This window comes from Drosophila pseudoobscura, chromosome 2 (genome assembly GCF_009870125.1).
Source record: "Drosophila pseudoobscura strain MV-25-SWS-2005 chromosome 2, UCI_Dpse_MV25, whole genome shotgun sequence".
NCBI lineage: Eukaryota > Metazoa > Arthropoda > Insecta > Diptera > Drosophilidae > Drosophila > Drosophila pseudoobscura.
The window spans coordinates 13330305-13353934 of NC_046679.1; the positions used below are offsets into that span (position 1 = coordinate 13330305).

At 46.2% G+C, this 23630-nt stretch overlaps 5 protein-coding genes across 12 annotated transcripts; 4 read left to right on the plus strand and 1 right to left on the minus strand.

The window, feature by feature from the left end:
* The first annotated feature begins 1524 nt into the window (after positions 1-1524).
* Positions 1525-12115, plus strand: red (LysM peptidoglycan-binding domain-containing protein red). Of its 5 annotated transcripts, XM_001358610.5 has the most exons (5): positions 1525-1720; positions 2578-2677; positions 9567-9764; positions 10556-11133; positions 11208-12115. In XM_001358610.5, exons 2-5 carry the CDS (start codon positions 2630-2632, stop codon positions 11455-11457), a joined length of 1074 nt encoding a protein of 357 aa, XP_001358647.3. In that variant the 5' UTR covers positions 1525-1720; positions 2578-2629; the 3' UTR covers positions 11458-12115. The 5 variants fall into 5 exon arrangements, with proteins under 5 accessions (XP_001358647.3, XP_015037318.2, XP_015037319.2 ...); XM_015181832.2 differs by lacking the exons at positions 1525-1720; positions 2578-2677 and adding an exon at positions 9033-9134; XM_015181833.2 differs by lacking the exons at positions 1525-1720; positions 2578-2677 and adding an exon at positions 9040-9389.
* Positions 12116-13058: 943 nt separating this feature from the next.
* IFT54 (intraflagellar transport 54) lies at positions 13059-15418 on the plus strand. The gene is made up of 3 exons (XM_001358611.4): positions 13059-13314; positions 13382-13499; positions 13561-15418. The coding sequence occupies exons 1-3, from the start codon at positions 13177-13179 to the stop codon at positions 15279-15281; spliced, it is 1977 nt and encodes a 658-aa protein (XP_001358648.3). The 5' UTR covers positions 13059-13176; the 3' UTR covers positions 15282-15418.
* su(Hw) (suppressor of Hairy wing) lies at positions 15298-19330 on the minus strand. Of its 4 annotated transcripts, XM_015181835.2 has the most exons (8): positions 19211-19330; positions 18934-19136; positions 17746-18597; positions 17256-17683; positions 17063-17195; positions 16813-17003; positions 16630-16754; positions 15298-16567 (listed from the first exon to the last, which is right to left on the minus strand). In XM_015181835.2, the coding sequence occupies exons 3-8, from the start codon at positions 18571-18573 to the stop codon at positions 15594-15596; spliced, it is 2679 nt and encodes an 892-aa protein (XP_015037321.2). In that variant the 5' UTR covers positions 18574-18597; positions 18934-19136; positions 19211-19330; the 3' UTR covers positions 15298-15593. The 4 variants fall into 4 exon arrangements, with proteins under 4 accessions (XP_015037321.2, XP_001358649.3, XP_033235836.1 ...); XM_001358612.5 differs by lacking the exon at positions 18934-19136 and having other exon boundaries at positions 19211-19329; XM_033379945.1 differs by having other exon boundaries at positions 18934-19266.
* Positions 19321-19976, plus strand: Polr2I (RNA polymerase II subunit RpII15). The gene is made up of 2 exons (XM_001358613.4): positions 19321-19454; positions 19516-19976. Exons 1-2 carry the CDS (start codon positions 19445-19447, stop codon positions 19908-19910), a joined length of 405 nt encoding a protein of 134 aa, XP_001358650.2. The 5' UTR covers positions 19321-19444; the 3' UTR covers positions 19911-19976.
* A 371-nt stretch (positions 19977-20347) lies between these two features.
* On the plus strand, positions 20348-23585 carry LOC4801581 (uncharacterized). The gene is made up of 7 exons (XM_001358614.5): positions 20348-20925; positions 21830-21943; positions 21999-22247; positions 22310-22929; positions 22992-23109; positions 23165-23321; positions 23389-23585. The coding sequence occupies exons 1-7, from the start codon at positions 20505-20507 to the stop codon at positions 23504-23506; spliced, it is 1797 nt and encodes a 598-aa protein (XP_001358651.2). The 5' UTR covers positions 20348-20504; the 3' UTR covers positions 23507-23585.
* The last annotated feature ends 45 nt before the right edge of the window (positions 23586-23630 follow it).

The window sequence follows — 23630 nt, forward strand, 5'->3', positions numbered from 1 at the left end:
AATGTTGGAAAGACACCAAAAGCGCTTTTGTGGACGGTCAAGGCGCGAAGTAAACAAATAATTTTGGTCAACGATTTGTACGTGTTTCTGTAATTAACACATTTTTGATTCATATAGCAAATACATATATTGTAGTAGATTTGGGCGCCGGGCAGGAGCTGGGACTTATCAACGTCATTTCTATTGCTGCTGTTGTCCGCCGTTTCACTTTTATTCGCAGGAAATTTAATCATTTCTGTCTGCAAAGGTTCGATCGGACAGAGTCGATGACAAAGCAAAGGTAATCTCGATCCACATGGTCGGTGTTATCAGGAAAAATATAGTAAAAGGGTCACCTAGGGGGGACGTCAAACAAATTCGTCTGAAATTGTTTAGCACTTTTCGAACCAATGGAAACCTTGGAAATTTACAAGTCAACTGTTGTCAACTCTTTAAAATTATCAAGTGAGAAATTTGGCAAGTCAGAAGAATCGGATCTGTCTCTATATCAAGCATCTCCCTCCCCTCCCCCCAGAAATAGATTTCCCTGTAGACTGTTTTGACAGCTGACGCATTCATTCCCCGTTTTTCCTTAGTTTGTTGTTTTAGTTTTGGAAAAAAGATAAGGTCCATCGATAACAATATATCTAACATGGATTACCTTGTAGGACAGGCGGTTCGGGGCTTATCTATGTCCAAACAGCAGAATCATAATGAAACTTTTGTTTTGACAGCATTATCATGCGGATGCTAAAAATAAATTTCTTTTTTTTTCGAACTTTGCCGTAATCTGCATTTGCAAACGATGACGTTCGCGTTTCCCCAGGAAAGTTCCCCATTCCGTTTAAATAAAGGAATTCCTTTTCGGAGCGTACGATTATCTTGAATGCTAATTAGGCTATTCTGTTCTATGACGAATAATGCGCCATTGTCCCCAACAAATAGTAAGAAAAACTTCCAGTTTCAACAATCGCAACAATCTCCCAGTTATCATTTAATAATCACGGAGCGAGAGAGAGGAACAGAGAGAGAGAGCGGCAAAAGCTGCTTAAGTGATTAGCACATGTTTATAGAGACCATTTCTATGCGTTCTATCTGTCGCTCTCTCGCTACCCGCACTGCTGATTAGTTCCAGTGTGTTTGCTATCACTATTATCACTTGAATTAGGCACAATCAGGTGGGATACGAGTGCCGGCCGTGCCCAGATGTCCATCTGTCCATACTCTCATTTGTATATCTGCTGTATGCCCTCTGATTGGGATTGCAACTTGGGCTTAACTAAGAGAGCAGTCACCCAAAACATAGTGCAGCGGAGAGAGAGAGAGAGCAGTCGACAAAGTGCAGGAAAGAGAGAGTCCAAGCGAGAGAGAGCTTATTTCCTTCTTGAATGAAACTTAAGCTTAATGGTGGAACCATCTATTTGCACAAGAGAGCGAGGGAGCGACAGCCACTGCGCGAGAGAGAGAGAGGCCAGCTGCCAGCTTTGACGATCGCGCTCCGCTGTCGGTCTCCACCGGGTTGGCGTTGGCGCTTGCCTCCAATCAGTTGTTTTCGAGAGCTGTTTGAAGTTGGTTGGCATTTGGCATTGCCCCTAGCAGCAGCAGCAGTAGCAGCAGCGCCTTCCCCACCCCCCTCAAGGCTGTGTTTTCTAGTTAGTGTGTCTGTTTAGGCTAATCGTGTGCGCTGCGAAAAACTGAGCTGCCGCTCGCGTTGTCGCCGCCGTCGTCGTTCTAAGTTTGTGTGAGTGTCGAAAAGAAATACAACAAAAATAATATAATAAAAAATTAAGTGAAATAAACGCAACTAAACATTTGAAAACGGGGCAAAAACCCGCTCTAGTTTGAGTTACGGTTAACTGTTGACCGTTGTTGCCAAGCGTGGCCCGGCGTCGAGTCCCGTTCCGCAGAGACCAGACAATAATATAATGCTTTAATTGTATATTTATATACTTACGTTTCTGTATTCATTTGCATTGTGACAAACAAAACGATGGCGTTGTTTCCCAAACAGCCACAGACACAGCGAAAAATACAAACAATAATCATGGCAAGAAAATCTGTAAAATAAATGAACTTTTTGTAGATAAAAAAAAAGTACAGAGTCAGAACCTGGTAAAAGATCACGAAACGCGGTACACAAACGTTGTTGCCGAATGCCGTATGCTGTCGTTTGTCGCAGACGGAAAACAAATACATATACACATACACCATACACCCACACACCCACACACACACACAGACAACCGCCCACGAGTCTGGAGCTACTCTGAAGATTTGCACAAGTGTAAAAAGACACAAAACCAAAACGAAACGAAAGACAAGACCAAAAGCAGCCTTGACTAAAGCGCAAAAAAAAAACCCGCAACTAAAGTAAAGTCAGATAAAACAATTGCTCTTAAATTGCACAACGGAAATTTGATTGCAACAAAAATAAAAAAATAAATATATAATCACGGAATAATTCCATAATTGTGTAAGAAAAATATGTAAATGAACAATAGAATTTATAAAGAAGGCGAATAAAAAACATAATGCGTATATTTTATATGTGAGTGTGGTGCCCCACAAATACTAAGTATTTTTTATGTTCTTCTTCAGTTGTATAAAGAGAAGATTGAGATCAATAAACCACCTTAAAGATACACCGGAAATGGATTACATTGTGAAGGCCTACAAAGATTGGAAACTGCATTCGCAGGTGAGTCACAGAAGCAGGGAGAAGGGAGAGTGTTCGAGGAGTGTTTTGTGCAAGGTTAGGGTGGCTCTCGATTTTAGCAACAAAAGATTTTCGAAAACTCTAAGAAAGTCTTGTAAAATGTGCACTGCTTGCAAGAAGTACAGCCTTCTCAGAACTGCTTGTTGATCCAAGCAGTTTACTCAACGAAACTTTACTATAGAGTGTATTCCTTGTAACTGTTCCAAGTCCAATCGGATACAGTTTCGTTCTTCCATTCGTTTTCAGTTTGAACAAAGTAAAAGATACTCAAATTCACGCCTAACGGGCTTCTTTTCTCCGACTTTGTTGGCTTTCTTGAAAAAAAAATGAAATCGATTTCTGTGTTTGCTTTTTTCTTGTCATTAATATTTTTTTGCAACATTTCTGCGGGCCAGAGAGGCAGAATATGAAAGGCTATAAGCGGTCGTTAGCTCTTGGAGTGAAGCCAAAGTCGATATGAATGCACACAACACACACACACACACACACACACACACACACAGAATACTTGTATATAACCAACACCACTCCAAGATCGGCAGCAGACAGAATCGTAGAGGAGGGGAAGCTAGCAGTAGGCAACGGACGGACTGGGTTCGGTGGCGTTGGAGCCAAAGTGCTTAGCCGCATTTAAGAAAGACCAAGCCAAAAGCCACACGGCAATAGCCAAACACAATAATAAATTATTCTCTGATATACGATCATGTCGAAATGCTCTCGCATTACCCAAGGAAAAACACAGCATTGGTTGAATGTTGCTTTTGTGCACCCTACACGACACGCAAGGATCGGTTTTATAGTAGATACTCGTTCCCTCAGGAGTATCTTTTGCCTTGGGTGCCCAACCTGGCATTACTTTCATCTCTTTCGTCTTGGTTGCTGGCTGTGGAGCGAGTGCGAATGCCACCAAAGTGGGCTAAGATCGTGGCCAACGAACCAATGCGATGAGTAAGCCCCACAGTCACATCTGGCCAAAAGCAGTGGCAGTGGCAGTCGCAGCCGCAGTCGCAATCAACTTATGCGGCGGCTCTCCGACTGAATTGCAAATGAGTTTGTGCGGAATGGAGAAACAGCATTAAACCGAACACAAAATGCATTTTACACGCTGGACTGCAGCCGCCTCTAATTGGGCCAAATGCACATTGCACATACGCGGGGTTTTGCTGGGTATAAAGTTGATTCCGCGCTGCATTCCTTTTGCTGTCTAAAAATATCCTTAACCTTGGCGGCTCGGAGTTCTCCTTCTTATCGTTGGGGTTCAATGGCCGCCCCCCGCCACACCCACCGCGGTGTCCGGTTTTGTTAGCATCTCTTTCGCACACAACGACGCCATCTTGCATTGGTTGTGTTTTTTGGGGTCACACTGCACCAGTGCAGTGTGCACCCATCCGCACAATCCAGAGCAGAGCCCCGGTCTGTCCTTCAGCGATAGCGCCAGACTGACACACTTTTTGAATTGCATTTGAATAAGTTTGTGGCCCGTATCTGGCCTTCACTAATCAGTTGACTGTGTTCACCCACACCCGACAGTCGAAACTCCAACCTCCCCCCTGATTTGGTAATTGTTTCGGGCCATGCTGCGGGTTGATTTCAAGTTGAAGCATACTTTTATATGTATCGTTTCAAAATTGGGTCACAAACCTTGGTTTTTTGGGGAATATCTTACCATTTGTCAACACTAATTCTGGCTTGGTTTCTGTTTCGAATAAGTAAGTACTCGATTTATTCCGATAAGCGACCTTAGTCTAGGTGTTTATGGGATGGACATTTTCGTAGTTCGATTTCCCTAATATTCAATATTGAATCTATCCCAAAAACCGCATTTATTTAAAGTTATGTCGAAAGAGAAATGTGTATCATGTGTACTTTCAAAAGTGTCCAAGGCCGTGCCACATAAAATTTACAAATTACCAGCCAGGAATTGAAAAAAAAACCTACTTTGAGACGCGTGAAAGCCCCCCAAAGACCCCCATAAACCGTTGCCGCATCTTGGGGAATGCCAAAATAGTGAGTCAACCGATCATCAGATCTTCGAAGCTGCCATCTCTTGGATTGGATAATTATCATCAAGTTTCTGCTTCCCATTGCACTGTCGGCAGCTCAAAGACTGGTTTTGGGTTCTATCTTTGTTTGTTTTTTTCGGGGTATTATTTTAATATATTTTTCCTTGGGGGTTATTTCTGATTACGGATTACGGATTTTCCATATATAAAGTTTATCTTTTGTCCGCCTAACCGGTTCGAATTGAGCTCTAAGAAATCTATGGCTGATATGGCTCGAATTGTTTTGATTGTGATTCGAAAGAAAAAAAAAACAAAATGGGAGTAACAAATGATAAGTCAGCATTTTGTGTGGGAATGAACAGAATCGGACGATATTTTGTAGTATTTTCTAGAGGTAACGATCGGCATTAGCCTTGACTCTTAGACGAAAAACGATAGGGCGTTATTATATAGTATAAGCTGATACTTCAAGTCTTTTGTTTCCCACAAAAAAGCCTTTGTTTGTAGGTTATTTTCCGGCACATACATGTATTGTATGTATATCTTGTATTATACCATAAATTGATCATAAAATAAAAAAAAAGGAAGGCTGCACCCGTTGTACTCTCTCGCACTCTCCTATGGTCCTATGGTTCGGGCGATACTTTGAACAATGGCTACAATCTTATCTACCGATCACTTGTCACTCGGAAAATACTCTGAGTCTGGACGGACTGGCGGCGGTCTTCCATTTAATAAAAGCAATACGAGCGCAAAAACAAGAACATAAAGAACTCAAATATATATAATTAATGGCTGAATAAATCATATTGATAGTCACTTGATGGCTTCCCAGATGTTTTAATGACAATCACATACATATGTACTATTATGAAACCAAGCGAACAATCAATCATTCGCTCAAGTGCAGAGAGTCGTTAAGGAACAGAAAAACAATAACTTAAAAACGCGACAATCTCTATAGTCTCAGTCTCCGTCTCCGTCTCAGTCTCAAGGGTTCTTGTACCCGATCTTAATTTGTACTAGACTAGTCGTGTGCTCTCTAGGGAATATTTTGTATGACAAATCGGTGTCGTATCTACCGCAAAAACCACAAAAACTCACGGAAACTTTATAAAACCCCAGGCTTATTAGCCACACAAGACACAGAAAAAGAGAGTCCATAATACACTGGATGTTGTTTCTGGTGCAAATGAGTACATGACGGAAGAGAAGCCTCATTACTGCCTGTGCGGAAGTTCCCACTGATGACAGCATCTCTGTGGATCGCTTAATAATGAGTATCTGGACTGGGACGGGACTCTTTTATCTTGGGAATTCCCAAAGAAAGACTCTTTCTGTATTCGATTTTAATAGCTTTGTACCCCAGAAGGAAAAAGTACACGTGTAGAGTCGTATTCCATACCTATTAGTTGGGTATATTTGTGATCATGAAATATGGAAACACTGAGGGTCCAAAAACTGAGTTAAAGTTATTCCAATTTCCACTCCAACTGATTACAGGGTGCCATCCCTGTCATGGACAGCATTTTTATGCATTTCTCTAGTATGAGCTCTTTTTTTTTTAATATCATAAAATGTCACGTTGATAAATACCCACTAGTATACGTAGTGAAGTGCACGTAGGACAAACAACAAAAATCTTAGATATTATGGGAAATACAATCAATAATTGTTGTAACTGAATGACAGACTGTATTCACTGCACTTGGCCTTGGTCAAGGGGGGAGTCAACAGGCGGCTAGACACCTTAGCTAGCCACAAAATCAGGCAACAACTTGAGGCATTTACCAGGCAACGACTGAACGAAGAAGAGCGCAGCCCATCCATTAAATTTATCAAGAAATATAAATAAACTTGAATGAAAAGACCCCTTAAGACTCGGAACACTTGACGCGGACACTTTAAGACCCCAGAGCCCGGGGGTATTACAAAGTCGAAATTCTTTAGGGACTTTCCAGCTAATTCCCTGATAAGCAAATGAGTGCGTGGTCGGGCGGGCGGGCTGTTGAGTGACATGAAAGGATGTGCTTTTCGCGGTATTTGTGACAAGGATTGGTAGCCTCAAAGAAGAGTGATGATGGGTAGGCAGTGTTTACACATTGATAGGAAATCACTATCTGCAGAACAGTCACGACCCAACATATAATGGGTGTGTTAGCACTGTCTGAATCATCTGCAAGAGACACATCTATCTTAAGGTCAATATTTATTAACAAGTGACACGAAATTCGCGAGAAATCACGAGTCTCCCGGCGTATCGTGTCTACAAAGAATTCTCTTTTCCAGTATTTTCCGCCATTAACCAATGCTCCAGATAGTGTCGCGGACACACGCAATATCTGAATAGATATTTGGAGCTTCTTATTTCTCAGTCACGTAGTACAAATTGTTTTTGGCTGTCTCTGATTTGTACTGTTTTGTTCTGTTGCTGTGTTTATCAATTTGCAATTTCCCTATTTGGAAGTTTTAATTAATACTAAAGATAGTGGCAGCCGGCTGACTGTCTCTCTGTCTATTCGTTTGGTTACTTAAGTTTAACCTTCGGTTATAATTTTTGTGCGCTTGCACAATTCCATAAATTTGAGCCAGCTGCGCGAGCAGCTACTCGTTGAAAAGCAACAAATTGAAATAGATTAGAAGCGATATCATTATATTTATGAGCTCACAATTTAGTTGCTCTGACACAGTCTGTGGCTAATTTATGGCTCCGATCTCCCGCCGCCCCCCTCCGTCTAAAGTCATTCTTGGACAATGTTTTGTTCCCCCCCAACCCCACGAGTGACTCAGACGCACAGAGGAGGCGCACCGAAGCATGTCTGATGTTTTAATTTTAGCATCCAAGATCGCACTGTCTGAGCGGAGATTTGCAGGCGGCTTCTTTTAGAGCCAATGTGCCAAAAATGCCATTTAACATTAATTTTTGCATCAATAAACGCAAAAAATAATAAAAGATATCCCCTCGAAACAGAGGTAGAGGCAGACGTGTGCTCGTGTTGTGATCATTACTCAGGTGTGTATGGTTTATTGTGCCTGGAATTACAAATTTGAAGAGTGCTTTCACCGAGGGAGTCCCCCTTGCAACCCTTCCCCCCATCCCCCACCCGTTAGAACGAGTGGCATAGCATGTCAATGACCGTTTTCTATTCGTTTAATTTCGCGCCTCTTTTGTATTAGATCGTCGAGATACTATCATATAGGGGGCAGGCAGAGCTGAGAGTGTGTGAGCGGGTGTTATCGGTAAAGCTTATCAGCAAAATATTTGCCAAACATAAATAAGAGTGTGAGCACAAACAGAGAGCTGCAGACCAGAAACATTTGAGCAGAGCTAAGTGCAACTTGTTGCTGTTGACCTTAACAGCCAGCAGGCTCCAGCTCCCGCTCCCGCTGGCAAATCGTAATGCAAATAGTTGCCCAAGGAAGTAATTGCCCACAGCCGGTCTGGGCCAGGCCATGGCAGCTGCAATAATGCACAAATATTGCGCATACGCTGGGGCTCAGATATCAGTTATAAATACAGTCACATGTTAATTAACAATCGCCGGCACGTCGTCCACTAATTTCAATATTTGCTGCAGCAGCAGTCTCAACGGCAGCAGTAGCAGCAGCACCATCAGCAGCTGTGCTCTGTTGTTGGCCGACTTGCTTTGTTCAAACAGGTTCGAACCTGACTAAATATATACAATACATTAAAAGACGTTTACGTAGACGGCGGCGGATCACGTGAAAAAGTTACCCACAGCAACCACAGCCAAAGACAATTAGCAACAAAGTCTGTTTTTGAGACAAAGGCAACAATAACAACGCGCGCGCACTGACCATTGCCAATTCAAAAGCGCGCCATCTTTGCTGACATGTGGCAACACCGTCATTACGCTTCGATGTGCATTTGTTTTTTATTGCCCTCTTTTGTTTAAACAAAAAAGAGGCCTTAAATCTAGCACATCTTGTAGGAAATTGATGCACCTAGCGGATGAAATTATGTGTTCACGGTTGAGGGTTCTAGCTAGTCAGTAATATTCGACCGAAGATCAAAATCGAGGAAAATGGTTGTCAATCATGGGCAGAGAAGGATTAACCCATTGTGGACCATTGCTAAAAAACACTCTACGAAAACGGTGAAACTTGAGGGACTTTAGCGCAGTTCAGCTGGTAGATATCCTTGTCTTTTACTTAGTAAAGAAAAAAGGTAAGATGGATCTACAAGAATAACCTACAAACCGTATTGTTTTCCGCGGCTCACCTGTTTAAATGCAGGGGGGTTGAATGGGCTAAGTTCGTTTTTCTCATCGCTATATTTACGGTGTATTTTGAGGGTCACACTGGCTGTAAGTGTAAACACGTAGTAAACAGAAAGCAGAAAATCACAGCAAATTTACAGAAAATTACTATATATGGGACGGCACAAAGAGACGACGCGTGTGCTTTCGTCATACGTATGTATCTAGCTGGGTAAATAACGTCGCGAATTTGCAAAATTGAAAGTGCTGCCAGCGGAGAGAGGGAGGCCAGTGAAAAGTAAAAGGCGTTGGGCTTCTGTGGTTCGTATTTGAAAAGTTGCTTTGGAGGTGGTCTCTGGACGGGGGAGGGGACTGCAGCTGTGTGGGTTCGTTCGGCAGTGTGGGGCTGGAGTAACAGTTACCGCTTGACACCGTCCGGGGTGTTGCATAGGCGCCTAGGAGCGCCCTCGGGTGAGTGCACAAATTAATTAAGGCGGAAATCGGTGGCACTCCAAATCACATACTAGTCGATGTAAGAGTGTGTGTGGCGGTGTGGGATGGGTGTTACGTTGTGGCCATGACATCACATCAGAATCGAAAATAAATGCAACTTTCTAAACCCCGTTATGCCTATGTCTATTCTTGCAGTTTCAAGAGATCGTGCCAGATATGGATGACACGGAATTCATGTTCAACGAGAAGCAATCAATACGCGACTCCTCGCGCACCCTCAAGCGCTACGGCAGCACCTGCTGCAACAGCATGCGGAACAACGAGACCCTAATACGGCACATCGTTGAGAAGACGGACACACTGCAGGGTATAGCTCTGAAATATGGCTGCACGGTAAGTTCCTACGAACCAAGGGATGACCCACATGCCGTTGTGGTCACGCAAGACCTTTAAATTTTAAATGGCAACTCCATGAAATTAGATTTTTATTGATTTAATAATCGCAATGTTGCCCCAGCAACTCCACAGCAACAGCAACAGCAACCCACTCAATGTCTGCGAGTGGGTCCCTTCCTTCACCCAGTGCCGTGGCATTGTTCGGTCCGTCTAATTTACGAGCGAACAACACCCCCCACGCCAGCACAACAACACACCTGCACACCTGTAGGAGCAGCACATGTGGGAGATGTGATAAGTCGTCTAGCGACTGGGCAAACAAAACAGGACAGAAAGTCAGACAGACACGAGGAAAGGGACTGGCAGGTGTCTAGATATTTATCAGCCGCGTTATCGCTGGGCATACTGCAGCCAAATGTTTTAGAAATTCTCGACTTGACAGATTGCTGCATATGATTTATGTCCACAATGGGAACTGAGCTGTTTGGCCAGCAACTGGGCCAATATTTAGCTAGTACTGAGGCCCAGAGCATCTCTAATGATTAGAGCCATCATAATAATTGTTGTACAGCCCCCAAAGAGCCAGTGGACTCGGCTTGACTTGACACCATTGTCCGTATATGCAGGCGGACAGACAAGACAGCGCATCCATAGGATTAGCAGTAGGCATCCATCAAGCGTACCGCCGACCGATCGATCAATCAATCAATCAGCTGTCGTTGATGCAATTGCCAATAATTGAGTGGATTGAGTGATACTAATATGTCCACATATCTATCGTGTTTCAGACGGAACAAATACGCCGCGCTAACCGGCTCTTTGCCTCGGACAGCCTGTTCTTGCGTCAATTCCTGCTGGTGCCCGTCGAAAAGAACTCGCCCTACTATCCGCAGGTGGGCGGCGCCGATTCAATCGCTGCGTTTGATGTCCTGGCCACACCTCCGGGCACACCCGATGTAAATGTGCAGCGCGAGGCGCAGCAGAATGCCAATAACCTGGTGCAAGCCAACAACTTCATGAACAGCAGCAGCAGTAGCAGTGGCAGCAGTGCCAGTGGCAGTAGCAGCAATGGAGGCAGCAGCAGCAGCTGCAACACAAGCGGCTCCGCAGCGAGCGTGCGCTGTAGCACACAGCAGCAGCCGCAACGTCCATACTCGATTGCTGGCGAGCTGCTGGTGCAGGCCAGCGACGAGGATCCGGCCATGATGAACAATCACAGTGCGTGCGGCAGCAAGCAGAGCAAGTCCCTGGACTCGGTGGCGGCCATGACGCCCGAGGAGGAGAACCGCAAGTGCATGAACGACTTCCTCAATAAGATCGACAACACCATCTCCGAGTCGCGCAAATATGTGGAGCGTTCCAAGGAGTAAGCCAACAGATTATAGACCTTTCCATTTTGACTTCCATACTGATTCCTTTGGTTTCGTTTCTCCCTTGCAGTCTGGTCAGCAGTCAGAGTGATGCGGATATCTGCATCAGCGCCAGTGCTGATGTGTTTCCACAGCGCCGCAATCCGCTAAACAACTCCTACAAGAACAACAATGAACGTCCGCCCCAGTACCAGCGACACAGTTCGACGGGCAGCGGGAACTCGGACACGGCGCAGCTGTTGAACACAACCCAAACGCGTCGCGTTCAAAACTCGCTGAAGCGTCTCGAGAAGCAGCAGGATGACTTCTTTGAGTTGTAGCAGCTGCAGCTGCAGCAGCAGCAGTCGCTGGGATTGAGACTGGCCTAAATTCAACTGAGAGTTAATTTTACAAATTGTTTTTAATTGCCGCGCACGGAATGCAGCGTACTCTAAATGTAATATACGTACTATATATGAATGTTATCTATATCGACAAGCAGTACACATACCTTACCCTACTCTATACCTAATACCTTATACCGTATACCTATTACTATATATACTACGATAAAGCATAACTAGAACTAATCGTAAGCGCTGCGCTATACAAACCTGTAGTGCGATGACAAGACCTTTTGTTGTCCATGTTGTATTTTGATCTTATATTGTGTCAGCCCTTCGTAATTGCCGCCAATTTGCTTGCAAGGTCTGACCTGCCCCCTTCTGTCTATACCCCATACCCCTACCACCCCTCCTGCTCCTACCCAATTATGTTTATATTCTTTTGTGTACGACTTTAGCTTTAATATCGCACTGTGTATAATTTTAGTTATGAGAATTATTAATGTTAATTGTATATAGTCTGTCTGCTGCTCCGTTTTGGCTACGCTGATCGAGAAATTGGCCCTAATGCTATAACCACATAATAACTACTGTGTAAATGTAATTTATTCGTTAGCTTTCGAAAGAGTATTAAAAACCGCAACTGCAAAATCTATACCAATCTGTGTGCAATCCTCTACGAAACCCATTCATATCTGAGCCAAGTCGCGTTGTGTATGAGACAGAGAGAGAGAATATTTTATAAAGTATCGTAATAAAGTGAGAATTTTACTGGAACAAAACCAAAAGTTTTAATCACAACTAGAATTCCACCTTTAAGTAAATACAAAGTCGAAAAGAGTCGCCTAGTGGTCCACAATATTCTGGAACAGGATAAAGTTGTATTACCAATGTTTTTTTGCATTAATTATTTCATAACACTTATTTCTAATATCGGGAATATAGTGAAATTCAGAAATAAATTGACCGATGGCCTTCTGATTCCCTTCTCTCTTCCAGAGCGATGAGCTAGTCTTCCAACGCATCCGCTGTCAGTTCCACTACCATTACGACTAATGACTCCGATACCTCAGATCCGCTGAGACCTTACGTGAACTTACCCGCTATCACCCTGGACATCGTGGCTCCTCCACTAACTTCAAAGCCCCTCAATCTTCGGGTTCTTGTCAACCTCTTACCGATCACCTTTTTCCGCCTTGTCCTCCAGTGAGATCCTGTCTCCCTATCTACTTCCTCCGATAATGGCGAATCGCCGCTGCCGGCGAATCACTTGAGCAGGCCAGCCCTTGACTCCTTCCTTGAGGCTCCAGTCCTTCGTCTCTGCGACTTCACAGTTGTCTCTCTTCAAAAACTCCTTTCCGGACTGCTTCTTACCCTGATCGCTAACACACTGCCTCGTTTCGTTGTCATCGGCGTCCTTTTATATGATCGGTGACTCCAGCATCCCGTCAAGTAAGAGCATTTGACAGCCAGCCAATAATTGCATTGCAGTCTCTTTTTTGCTCTGCTCAACTAGTAATCCCTACGGTCCCTGGCCTCAACGATCCAGGATCCCTTTAGAGTTTCTATTCACCAAAGGAATTTCCAGGAGCATGCGCATGACTCCTCGGTTCATGGGTTAACTGGTTGTCAGGACAACCGTGACCGGGGCACAACAAACAGCAGTCGGGAAAAACATTAGAAAATTTGTAATAGAAAGGAAGAAACGCACAGAAGATGTCGTCCGATCAAGAACTGGATGCCATTATCAAGGCCACCCAAACGGCCTTGGGTAAGTATATTAAGAAGCCCCCACTCACGGAGAAGCTGCTGAAGAAGCCACCCTTTCGCTTTCTAATGGACGTGTTCAATTCGGTAAGTAGATACACCCACCCTTCCAATCCCATCACTCCTTCAGTCTCAAGACTCCTTCTCTTGGCAGTTCATCAAGCAGACTGGCAACTTTGAGGGCTTGTACACGACTGAGGAGCAACAGTTCGAAAACATAGGAGACCGCGAGGCCAAGACACGATTCCTGCAGAAGATGATCGATGCGATCAGTGAGTCCTGGGGAAAAGAAGGGCCCCCAAAGCTATTGACTGACTCACGTCTCATCCACAGAACTAACAACGAAAAAGGACCTCAAGGTGCGCACCTCCAAAATAGTGGCTGGGCAAGAGCCCGAGCTAACCAACGAGCTGCTCCAGGCTATGGCCAGTGTGGCTGAGCAGAGCTTGGACTGGCAGAAGGCTGTCGAGCAGGTGTTGATGGCTGGCACTGCCGCTGCCACCAGCAAACCGGCCAAGGAAAAGTCCAAAAAGGATCCCAAACCCTCCAGCAAGCAAACCTCACCTGCTGGCAAGGAAGAGGAGACAAAGCGAGTCAAGGAAAAGCGCGTCTCGCCCCAAGAACAGAAGCTGCGCAAGGCCACCCAGGCCCTGGCATCCGGCGTTACGCCAACGGAAAAGGAAAAAGCAACTCAGAAGAAGACCAAAGCGACTGTTGGTGACGCCAAGCCCAGTCGGCAGGGTTCCAAGCAGAAGAGCCCATCGCCAGTGAAACAGAAGGCGAAGGCCAAGGGGCAGGGTTCAACCGAGAGCGATACGATGTCCCCCGTGCCCGTAGCGGTCGCCAAGAAGCCATCCCCCGAAACTGTACCCAAAAAAGCATCCTCTGAGGCTGTACCCATGAAAGCATCACCTGATGTTTTACCCAAGAAATCGTCACCTGAATCTGTACTCAAAAAAGGATCCCCTGAAGTTGTACCCAAAGGGGCATCGCCTGAAGTGGCACCCAAAAAGGCATCCCCTGAAGTTGCACCCAAAAAGGCATCCTCTGAAGTTGCTCCCAAGAAATCATCGCCATCCTCATCTCCAAAAGTATCCAAGGAAGCAGTAGCTGAGCCTGCTATGGAAACCAATCTGACAGCGCCCCCAACTGAATCAGAGAGTCGCAAATCATCCAGCAAAAGCCGACGCTCGAGTGCCAGTCAGAGGCAGGTCCAAGCAGAACCAGAACAGCCAGCCCCGAATGAGGTCAAGACGCAGCAGCAGCAGCAGCCAGAACCGAACCAACAGGCAGACTCCAACAACAACCAGGATGGCAGGACAGTGGCGGCTCCCCTGACACGGGAGAACTCCAAGGAGACCAATCAGCGGCCACGCACTTCGTTGCGGCCGCCAAGTGCTCGGCCAGCCTCCGCACGTCCCGGGGCCCCGCGGCGTCGCAATGTGGAGATTGTGCTGCAGCCCAACGATCAGCTTAAAATGTCCGGCATCAATGTGAAGCTGGAGACTTTCGGGGACCTGGACGATGACGGGGAGAATCTGGTGATCATCGAAGACGCCAACGCCCACGACATTGAAAAAGGCGCTGCAGAGGAGCCGCTGCTGGAGAGTCAGCTCGATGCACAGGGTCGCTTGGTGCAGCAGATCTTGGAAACCCAAAAGGAGCTCGTGCAACAGAGTGCCGAGGCGGAGCAGCCAGCCACTCAGCCCAATCAGGGCACCCGTCAGAGTTCAGCACGGCAGGTGAACGATCTGCGCGATCTCATACAGAGCCTAACGAAGGCGATTAATCCTCTCGGCAAGCTGATGGACTTCATACCCGAGGACATTGATGCCATGCAGCTAGAGCTGACGATGTGGCGCGACACCTACACACAGGCAGCCACAGAGCTGAAGCGCGAGAGGAGCCTCACGGCCTCCGCCACAGAGCCCATGAAGGATCAACTGATGCAGATCGATGCCAGTATTGTGGAGTACGAGGAGCTCATCGACGAGAGTCGCCAGAAGATTCTCCAAAACAATGCGCGCATCCTCAAGATGCTGATGGAACAATGAAGAAGAAGCAAGAAAGTACATCGTTAATAATTGTGTATAATATGTTTCTATCAAAAATAGTTGGATAGGATGTCCCGCATGGATATAGTTTAGTAATGTGTATAATGTGTAAATATAATATCAAAATTACTAAAATATCTTCAACATTTGTGTCAGCAAGGGTGTTTCCTCTTTTGTGTATAAGTCGTTTAGGATGCACCTAACCAATAAACAGGCGGATCGGATACATTCATTTCTAAGGTCACTTGGTGTTTGAACCGAAACCGATATAAAAAGTGTAACTTTATCTAAAATTAAGGTGTTTCATGCTCCCTATTCCTTATCAGCTGGGGTCTCTGCGGTTTCCGACTTGTGGTCGGACGCAGCATCACTGTCTTTTTGCTTGCCATCCTCCTCCTCTTCGTCCTGGTCCTCGTCGCCCAGGACATACTCGATGACATCGTCGATGGGGAAATTGTTCAGCAGGGACCGAATGGATTCGTTGTGGATGACCACAGTGAACAGAAGCTTACAATATTCGCGCATACGATCCCCGTATTCCAGCTCGGTGTAGTTCTCCTCATCTTTGCTCAGATCGTGGCCACAGTTCTCGATCACCTTGCATAGCATTGTCTCCTCGGAGGTGTTGGGCCAGCCGTACTTCTTGAGGACGTGCGGATCGACCAGCATGTCAATCAGTTTGCCCACATTCTCCTTGAGCTTCAGGTCGGATTCGGTGAGTACGTCGCCGCTGAAGTCATCGTCACTTGTCGGCTCATCCATGTTGTCCGCAATAGCTGCGGCCAAGCTGGCCGCCAGGGATTTTCGCTGCTCCTTCTTGACAACCGGGGTAGCCGCCGCTTTCTTCGACTCACTTTTGTTGGACTCCGGCTTGACATTGTTCCCAGTTCCGGGCGCCTGTTCAGTGCCGCTGCTGTTGCCCCCATCCAGGGGCAGAATGGTGTACGTTGCGTTCTCCAGCAAAATGGTCTGGGCAGTGCCATCGTCCACCAGAAACTCCCTGACCACAACGCCATTCCCGTCTGTTTGGCTGGAAATCAGCGAACCCGCCGATGTATTAAGGTCCACGGTCTCTGTATCCTCGTCTGCGTCATCAGACTTTTTGGACTTCTTGCTGCGCTTTGCTGCTGGCGGTTCGACGCCAAAGATGTCATCCGGATCGCATTCGTGGACAGAGCGGATATGCTTGCGCAAGGTCTCGGTGCTGTCGAAGTTCTTGTCACAAATGGCGCAGTCTGTGCGCTCGATAACCTTGGTGGTTGAGCGCTTGGCGCGTTGCGGTTTCGCTGTAAGTCAAAGGAGAGGGTAAATGGGCCAAATATTTGACAGGAGATGTTCAATGGCTTACGCGAATGATCGCCGGCATCCATGTGCTCTTTGAGCAAGGCCGGGGTGCGGAAGGTACGCTTGCATTCAGTGCAAGAGAAAGAGGCGCGCTTCTGTCGTGTGTGCTCCTTAACATGACGCTCGAGTCTGGTTTGGAAGGCATAATTAATGGTGGTTTTATACTCCGATTACTGGGTTTACTAACTGTTTCTCTGTCTTAAACTTTTCATCACACAAATCGCAGGTGTAGGGTCGAATATGGGTTTTGGAATGGGTGCGCAGCTGGGTGGCCTGGATGAAGCTCTTGCCGCACTCGTTGCACTTGTGCGGACGCTCACCGGTGTGTCGCTTCATGTGGCGATTGAGCACCTCCTTGACGGCAAAAGCTTGATTGCACTGTAAGACAAATGGGAATGAAAGAATGCTAAAGGAATGATGGACTTTCTGGCACTTACGACTGTGCAGCTGTAGGGCTTCTCGCCGGTGTGGTAGCGTCGATGCTTCTTGAGAGCCACCAAGGCCGAGAACTTCTTGTCACACAGATCGCAATCGAAAGGCTTCTCCCCAGTGTGGGTGCGTATGTGTATGCTGCAAGATTATGACAATTAGTGGAATAGAAGTATGGAATATTGGAAAGACTCTACTCACTTCAGCGTGGACAGGCTATAGAAGCAGTTCTTGCAGGTGTGGCACATATACTCTGCTTTTTTCACCACTTGTGTGCCCAAGTGTTGCTTCAGATGCGAGCGCAGATTGTCGAGGCGATAGAAGACACGATCGCACACCTTACAGCTCATGGTATCGTTCTCATTGGCCGAGCAGGACGAGTACTTCTGGTGGCGCTTCAGGTGATAGGAGCGGGTAAAGTCCTTGCCGCAGATCTTACAGGCAAACGGTTTGCCGCGCGACTTGTGCTGCTCCTCGTGAAGCGTCAGCAAGGCGGCGCTGCGCAAATTGGCGTTGCAAATGGAACAGGGATAGGTGTTGAACTCCGAGTGCGTGATGAAGATGTGACGCTCATAGCTGGTCTGCGTCTTGAATGACTTTGGACAATCGGGGCAATTGATGTGGCCCAACTGGGGGAGGACGATTATTATAATTATTGACTGAATCACATATGTAACGGGCATGCACTCACATGAAAGGTGTCGTAGCTCTCGCTGCAGCAGAAGCAAATGTCCTTTTTCTCCATCACCACAGCATCCTTTTCAATCTTCTCCAGGTTCTTGAGCATTTCCGCCTTGCGCAGATGATAGCCACTGTCGTAGCGACAGAATTCCAAGTGCTTCTTCAGGCTCTTCACGCGACGGAACGTCTTGTAGCACTTGCCGCAAACATGTTCGACCATTTCCTTGATCGTCCCCTGGCCGCTACTGGTGCGTTCCACCGAAGTATCGCCCTCCTCGTCGTCCTCATCTGCACTTGAAACCACAATTTCCTCGTCATTGGCTCGACCAGCCACAGGTTCCGCCTCTTCGTCGTCGGCTAGGATGAAGGCAATGCTCTCGTCCTCCTCGGAAACACTAGATGTGGTGTCTACTTTGCTGTTCTCGGCCTTTACGGCCTGCAGCACATAATGATCCATTTTCTTCTTCTGTTTGGTTGGGGACGTCTTGATCTTTGTCGTCTCCACAGCCGTAGCCGTCGATGGGGCCATTCGCTTCTCGTTTAATATCTTGACAGAGCCCGATGGACTGACTGTCTTTTGGGGGCTGCGTTTGTCGGCTTTCGGGGTGCACAATGCCTCCTCGTTGAGAATTTTAATGCGAGCGCCACCAAGGCTACCACGTTTCTCCGGCTTGGCAGAGGCGGCGACGTCGTTGAGAAGCTTCATGCGCGTAGTCGGGCCCTTGACTTTTGGCAAGCATAGTTTGTCCACACCAATTATTTTCAGTACGGTTGTGCTGGCCCGGCTGCTCCTTTCGGAGCCGCCATCTGTCTTTCTTCCCTCCTTTGCGGCGCTCATGCTGGCTGGCCTTTCTGGGTGTATCTATAGGAAGAGGATCTATTAGAAGAACGTGTTGAAAAATACATCAAGGACCCGCCGATCCATGACTAGCCTACTTTTGGGCACGTGATTTAATCTAATTTGTCTTTTTTGCCAGCGTCAGCAACGCCTATAAGCAGCTCACGAAGAAAAATGGCGGCCCCTCAATCGATCACTGGAGAGCGTGAGAGTGGGAGAGAGCGAGCGAGAGCACACTAGTGCTGACGCACAGCAGACGCAACAAGTTTCGCTCCTCGCTATTTTACGCGTCTTTGTACGAAAAATATATATTTAAGGGGTTGAAAACAATTCTAATACATATTGAAATTTGTTGCATACTTTTCAATATTGTTTTCTACTCTGCCGGGCCGCACCGAGGGATATGATGCGGGCCGAAAGTTCCTTGCAGGCGGTGTCTCGCAATAACTGTATCTGTCCTGTCCTCGACGAAAGAAAGTAGGGGCAGCGATCGTGCTCGCCACAATATCACAATGCAAAACTATGCCACTTGACTGCGCTGTGACTGCGCCACTTCCCGAGATCTTGCTCACAACCGAATGAATATATATGCTGCGTTTTTAACATTGACACTACAAAATAATAATAATAATAATACCTAACTCTGTGCTTCAAAATTCCAGCACGACAAGCGCTGTGTTGTACAGGTTACTTCTATCGTCTATCGCTGATCACAATCGGCGCTGCCGTTCTGACGAAAACGACGCACTGTTTACTTTTTGCTCAAAGAATCAGGGTTGCACGTCATCACCCGCTGGTCTGGCAGCACTGTCGACTATCGGGGTTGTATCGGACAATCATTTTACGAGTACCAGCACTAGTCGGCATTTTCATGAAATCAGGTAAATATTATTAAAATATAATATGGAAAAGTGCAAATTACTAAGCATGCCACTCACGTAGACCTAATGACCACTGCGTTCGACGCGTCGCACACCGAGGGCCCCGGTTTCGTGGGCATTCGGTTCTGCCAGGAGTGCAACAACATGTTGTACCCCAAGGAGGACAAGGAGAACAAAATCCTGCTGTATGCTTGCCGCAATTGTGACTACAAGCAGGAGGCGGACTCCAATTGCATATACGTGAACAAAATTATGCACGAAATCGACGAACTGACCCACATCGTGCCCGACGTCATCTCAGATCCCACACTGCCGCGCACCGAAGACCATGCCTGCCCGAAGTGCTCGCATCGTGAGGCGGTCTTCTTCCAGGCCCAGACCCGACGTGCCGAGGAGGAGATGCGACTGTACTACGTGTGCACCAACCAAAACTGCACTCACCGCTGGACAGAGTAGACACAGCTGATGCGCCCTCTAATTGTAGTCGATAGCAAATACTTACAAATATAAATAACACTTCTATAACATGTACGTAGTATTCTGTAAACTCTATTAGACGCCGTGCCGGTCTAGACGCGCGCCAGCATTGGCATTGAGATTCTCCGGGCCGCCGCAATAACGTCTCAGGCAGGCGCTCAATACTTGATTGCTGGTCATTGCAACAACAATATCAGAGCCAGCAGCAGAAGTGAAAAAAAACAACAAATTAATTGCTGCTGCTCTTTTAGGTAACGCTGTGCGAGAGAGGGAGAGCATGCAAATTCCACAGCGCTTCGTTCGAAATGACAATTCTTCATATTTATCATTGTTCTGCTCTAATCGAAGCTGACAAACACAAAACCCAAAAGAAGAAATGATTGAACAAGTTTCTTGTGCGTATCAAGCGGCTGCTGCTGCTGCTGCTCGGACCTGGTCCGGTCCGGACCCGTCGTTAAGTTTAGTTTGTGTTTAGAACTTGGCGCGACGTGTTGATTAAATCGCAGAAATGTGCTAAGAATACGCCAACGAATATAACTCGAATTGGGAATTCATTATTCGGCACGCTTTAAAATGGCAAAACAAAGGTCATCCGGGGACCCGGCGGCGGCGTCCCCTCCTACCGTGGAGGAGCCCAAGCTCAATTACTTCCAGAAGCTTTGGCAGTATCGCAAATATCTGGTCATCGAGCCGTTCTTTTTCTTCTACTTTATGGCCTCCGTCTTCAATTCCGTGGCTATGCAGAACTTCCCCCTGGATAAGGCATGCCGAGTGAATCTCGGCTACAACAAGATCGTCTGCGATACCATGCTGGATAAATCGGAGCTGGGCATCGAGTGCGACGACTTTACGTTTGAGAACACTACCACGGGGGCCACTCCCGATCTGATCGGACTGGCCATCGGTGCACCAGGCTTCAACTATACCGTCTGCAAGGCGGAACTCGAGGCGCAAATCCTAGCCGCCGATGTGTCGGGCAAACGTGCCCCGATAGGTGTGATTTGTATATTTATAACCCCTACATTTCTCATAACACAATTCGTTCATTATATACATACACGTTTTGGCGTTTGTCATTAGCATTGCCGAAATTTCAAGTTTCCAGTTTCCAGAAATACACGAAATTCTTTGCTTCTGCATATTAAATCTAGCCTAAAAACCCCCTGGGGCTCGGATAGGTCGATTCTTTTGTGCAAAGAAGATTCGCTTCTACAATTTGATGGATATCGTCGGAAATTAGCAGTTATCCCAACATCTAATTACCGTCTTTAATTGATTCCCTCATGCGTTTTCTCCCCATTATATCATTGGAGTGATTAATTTAAAGCCCAGCGACTATCGTACAGATAGTCAAACCTGTTCTTTACAACTTTCGTGGGTTCACTGCCATTGCCATTGCCATGGATGGCATTTCATCGGCGCTGTCTACAAACAATTTATTTTCTAAATATTGCCATACAGACACATCCAAATATGTCATTTACATAGAGCTTGACTCGGGATTCCGGTTTTCTGCGAGGAGCTAACATTTTTGTATCTAAATTAAAGAAACATCAATTCCATTAAAATGCATTGCATCAGCAGTAGCGGGAGGTAGTAGAGACGGTCTTGAGATACTAATTGATATTTCTGATCATATCATGTACTACAAGCGAGTTACATGGAAGCATTTTTGAGTATATTACTCAGCATTACTTGCTATGCGTTGCGATATCTCACGATCAAACAAAGTCCCACAGATAGCTCTCTTAGCTCTGACATCTTAAATGGGGTTTAGATTGTTGTTATCTTGAAACATGATTAAGTTCAGACTACGAAAGGGGTTTATTATCATGATTAAATTAAGATATCGTAGCGTGTAAATTAGTATGTAAACTTGAGAATTTTTATCATCCCAGCTGCTATTTTCCCCCTGATTGTTCTGCTCTTCGCTGGAGGCTGGGCGGATCGTTACAACAAGCGTAAGCCATGCATGATATTGCCCATCATTGGGGAGGCGTTAGGCTTTGGATGTAAGTATATCCAAACTATAAACAGAGCTATGTATATACCTTCGTTTATCCATAGGCCAGTTTATCTCTGCGATATTCTTTGACTCGCTGCCGATGGAATTTGGTGCATACTGTGAGGCTATTGTACCGGCTCTATTCGGTGGACTCACCTTTTGTTTGATGGCGATCTACAGTTATATCACCATAGCCACACCCGAAGAAGATCGAGTGTTCCGGTTCGGCATCTTTGCCATGTTTGTCACTGGTGTACCCTTCATAGGGCAACCGGTTAGTGGGCTACTCTTTCAGACCTTGGGCTATACACGTGAGTACCAAAGGAAGATACAATATTTTTTTATATTAATTAACTATTATCCCCGCTTTCAGTATCCTTTGCGTCGGCCATCGCGTTCCAGATAATTGCCATTCTGTATATCATCTTCTTTATCAAAGAAATCAAAACCACACCAAAATCAACGGCAGCCAACGGATCAAGCCCGAATGAACCACCACCATTGCCGACTACGCTGCCACCCAAGCAGGGCACGGACAACATGGCCTATGAATCGACCAACTTGGAGGAGCATCATGTGAACAAGAATGTCAACTTCCAGCTAGCACCGCAGATGGAACCGAAGGTGGAGGTGGTTCCAGCAAGGCGTTCCTTCCTGAAGGAACTCTTTGATCCCACGCTGGTGGTGGACTGCCTCAAGTTTCCTTTGATTAAGCGCCCCAACAATGGACGCCTGCTGCTCGTACTACTCCTGTGGGCCTACTTCCTGACGGTGGGACCCACCTCGGGCGAGAACGACTACTGGTATCGGTTCACCCTGAAAAAACTCTCCTGGAACGGTAACGATTTCAGCATATATCTGACTCTCTCGAGCGGTGCTGCCCTGGTGGGCACATTCATTGGCACAGCAATCCTGAGCAAGCTGCTCAAGGTTTCGGACTCAATGATTGGTATGCTCTCGGCCCTCTCCATTGTGTGCTCCCGTGTGTTGTTTGTGAGTTTTTACTGTGCCTAAAATATTGCGAGTCCTGTGTAATTCCCTCTTGCATTGTCCAGGCCTTTGCCAGTTCTACTGCCTCCTTCTACGTGGCTGGCGTGGTGGACATGTTCGTCAGTCTTCGAGTGATTGCCATCAAGACAATTGGTTCCAGCATCGTGGATGGCGATGAGCTAAGTAAGTTGATGAAAGTCTTTCCCAAAATAAATATTAATTCCTTTCTTTTGGCTAGGTAAAATGTATTCCATCTTTGGGATCAGCGAACCCATCGCCCAGTTCATCTTTCCGCCCATCTTTAGCGAGATCTACAAGAGAACCGTCGACTCCTTCCCAGGGGCAATTTTTCTGTTTGGCGAAATCTTCTACATCCCCAATGTGCTGGTCTTTGTGTATGTATATCGTTTTTCTGAGCTCAACCTTTAATATTTATAAATATACATTTATTTATTCTCTTAGCTTGTGCTACTTCATTCTGCGACGTCGAAAGGCCAACCAGGCAAAGAACGCCGTGGAGCTGGAGAGAAATGGTGCAAATGGTGGCCACGCTCCCGACAGCGAGATAACTAGTCTTTGAATCAATTAAAACCCATCCGTGTTGCATGTGTATATTTTTTCTATTTTTGTATATTTATAAAGATGTTTATTTTGGTAAATCCCCGCAAATCAAATTCCCTGATAACAGAGCAGCCAAAGGTCTT

Excerpts from the sequence above, each read along its gene's own strand:
- red (XM_001358610.5), top strand. The coding sequence starts at position 2,630 with ATGGATTACATTGTGAAGGCCTACAAAGATTGGAAACTGCATTCGCAG. Across the intron at positions 2,678-9,566 it reads ATTGGAAACTGCATTCGCAG|TTTCAAGAGATCGTGCCAGA; the intron begins GTGAGTCACAGA and ends CTATTCTTGCAG. Across the intron at positions 9,765-10,555 it reads CTCTGAAATATGGCTGCACG|ACGGAACAAATACGCCGCGC; the intron begins GTAAGTTCCTAC and ends ATCGTGTTTCAG.
- IFT54 (XM_001358611.4), top strand. The coding sequence starts at position 13,177 with ATGTCGTCCGATCAAGAACTGGATGCCATTATCAAGGCCACCCAAACG. Across the intron at positions 13,315-13,381 it reads TAATGGACGTGTTCAATTCG|TTCATCAAGCAGACTGGCAA; the intron begins GTAAGTAGATAC and ends TTCTCTTGGCAG. Across the intron at positions 13,500-13,560 it reads GAAGATGATCGATGCGATCA|AACTAACAACGAAAAAGGAC; the intron begins GTGAGTCCTGGG and ends TCTCATCCACAG.
- LOC4801581 (XM_001358614.5), top strand. The coding sequence starts at position 20,505 with ATGGCAAAACAAAGGTCATCCGGGGACCCGGCGGCGGCGTCCCCTCCT. Across the intron at positions 22,248-22,309 it reads TCAGACCTTGGGCTATACAC|TATCCTTTGCGTCGGCCATC; the intron begins GTGAGTACCAAA and ends CCCCGCTTTCAG. Across the intron at positions 23,322-23,388 it reads CCCAATGTGCTGGTCTTTGT|CTTGTGCTACTTCATTCTGC; the intron begins GTATGTATATCG and ends TTATTCTCTTAG.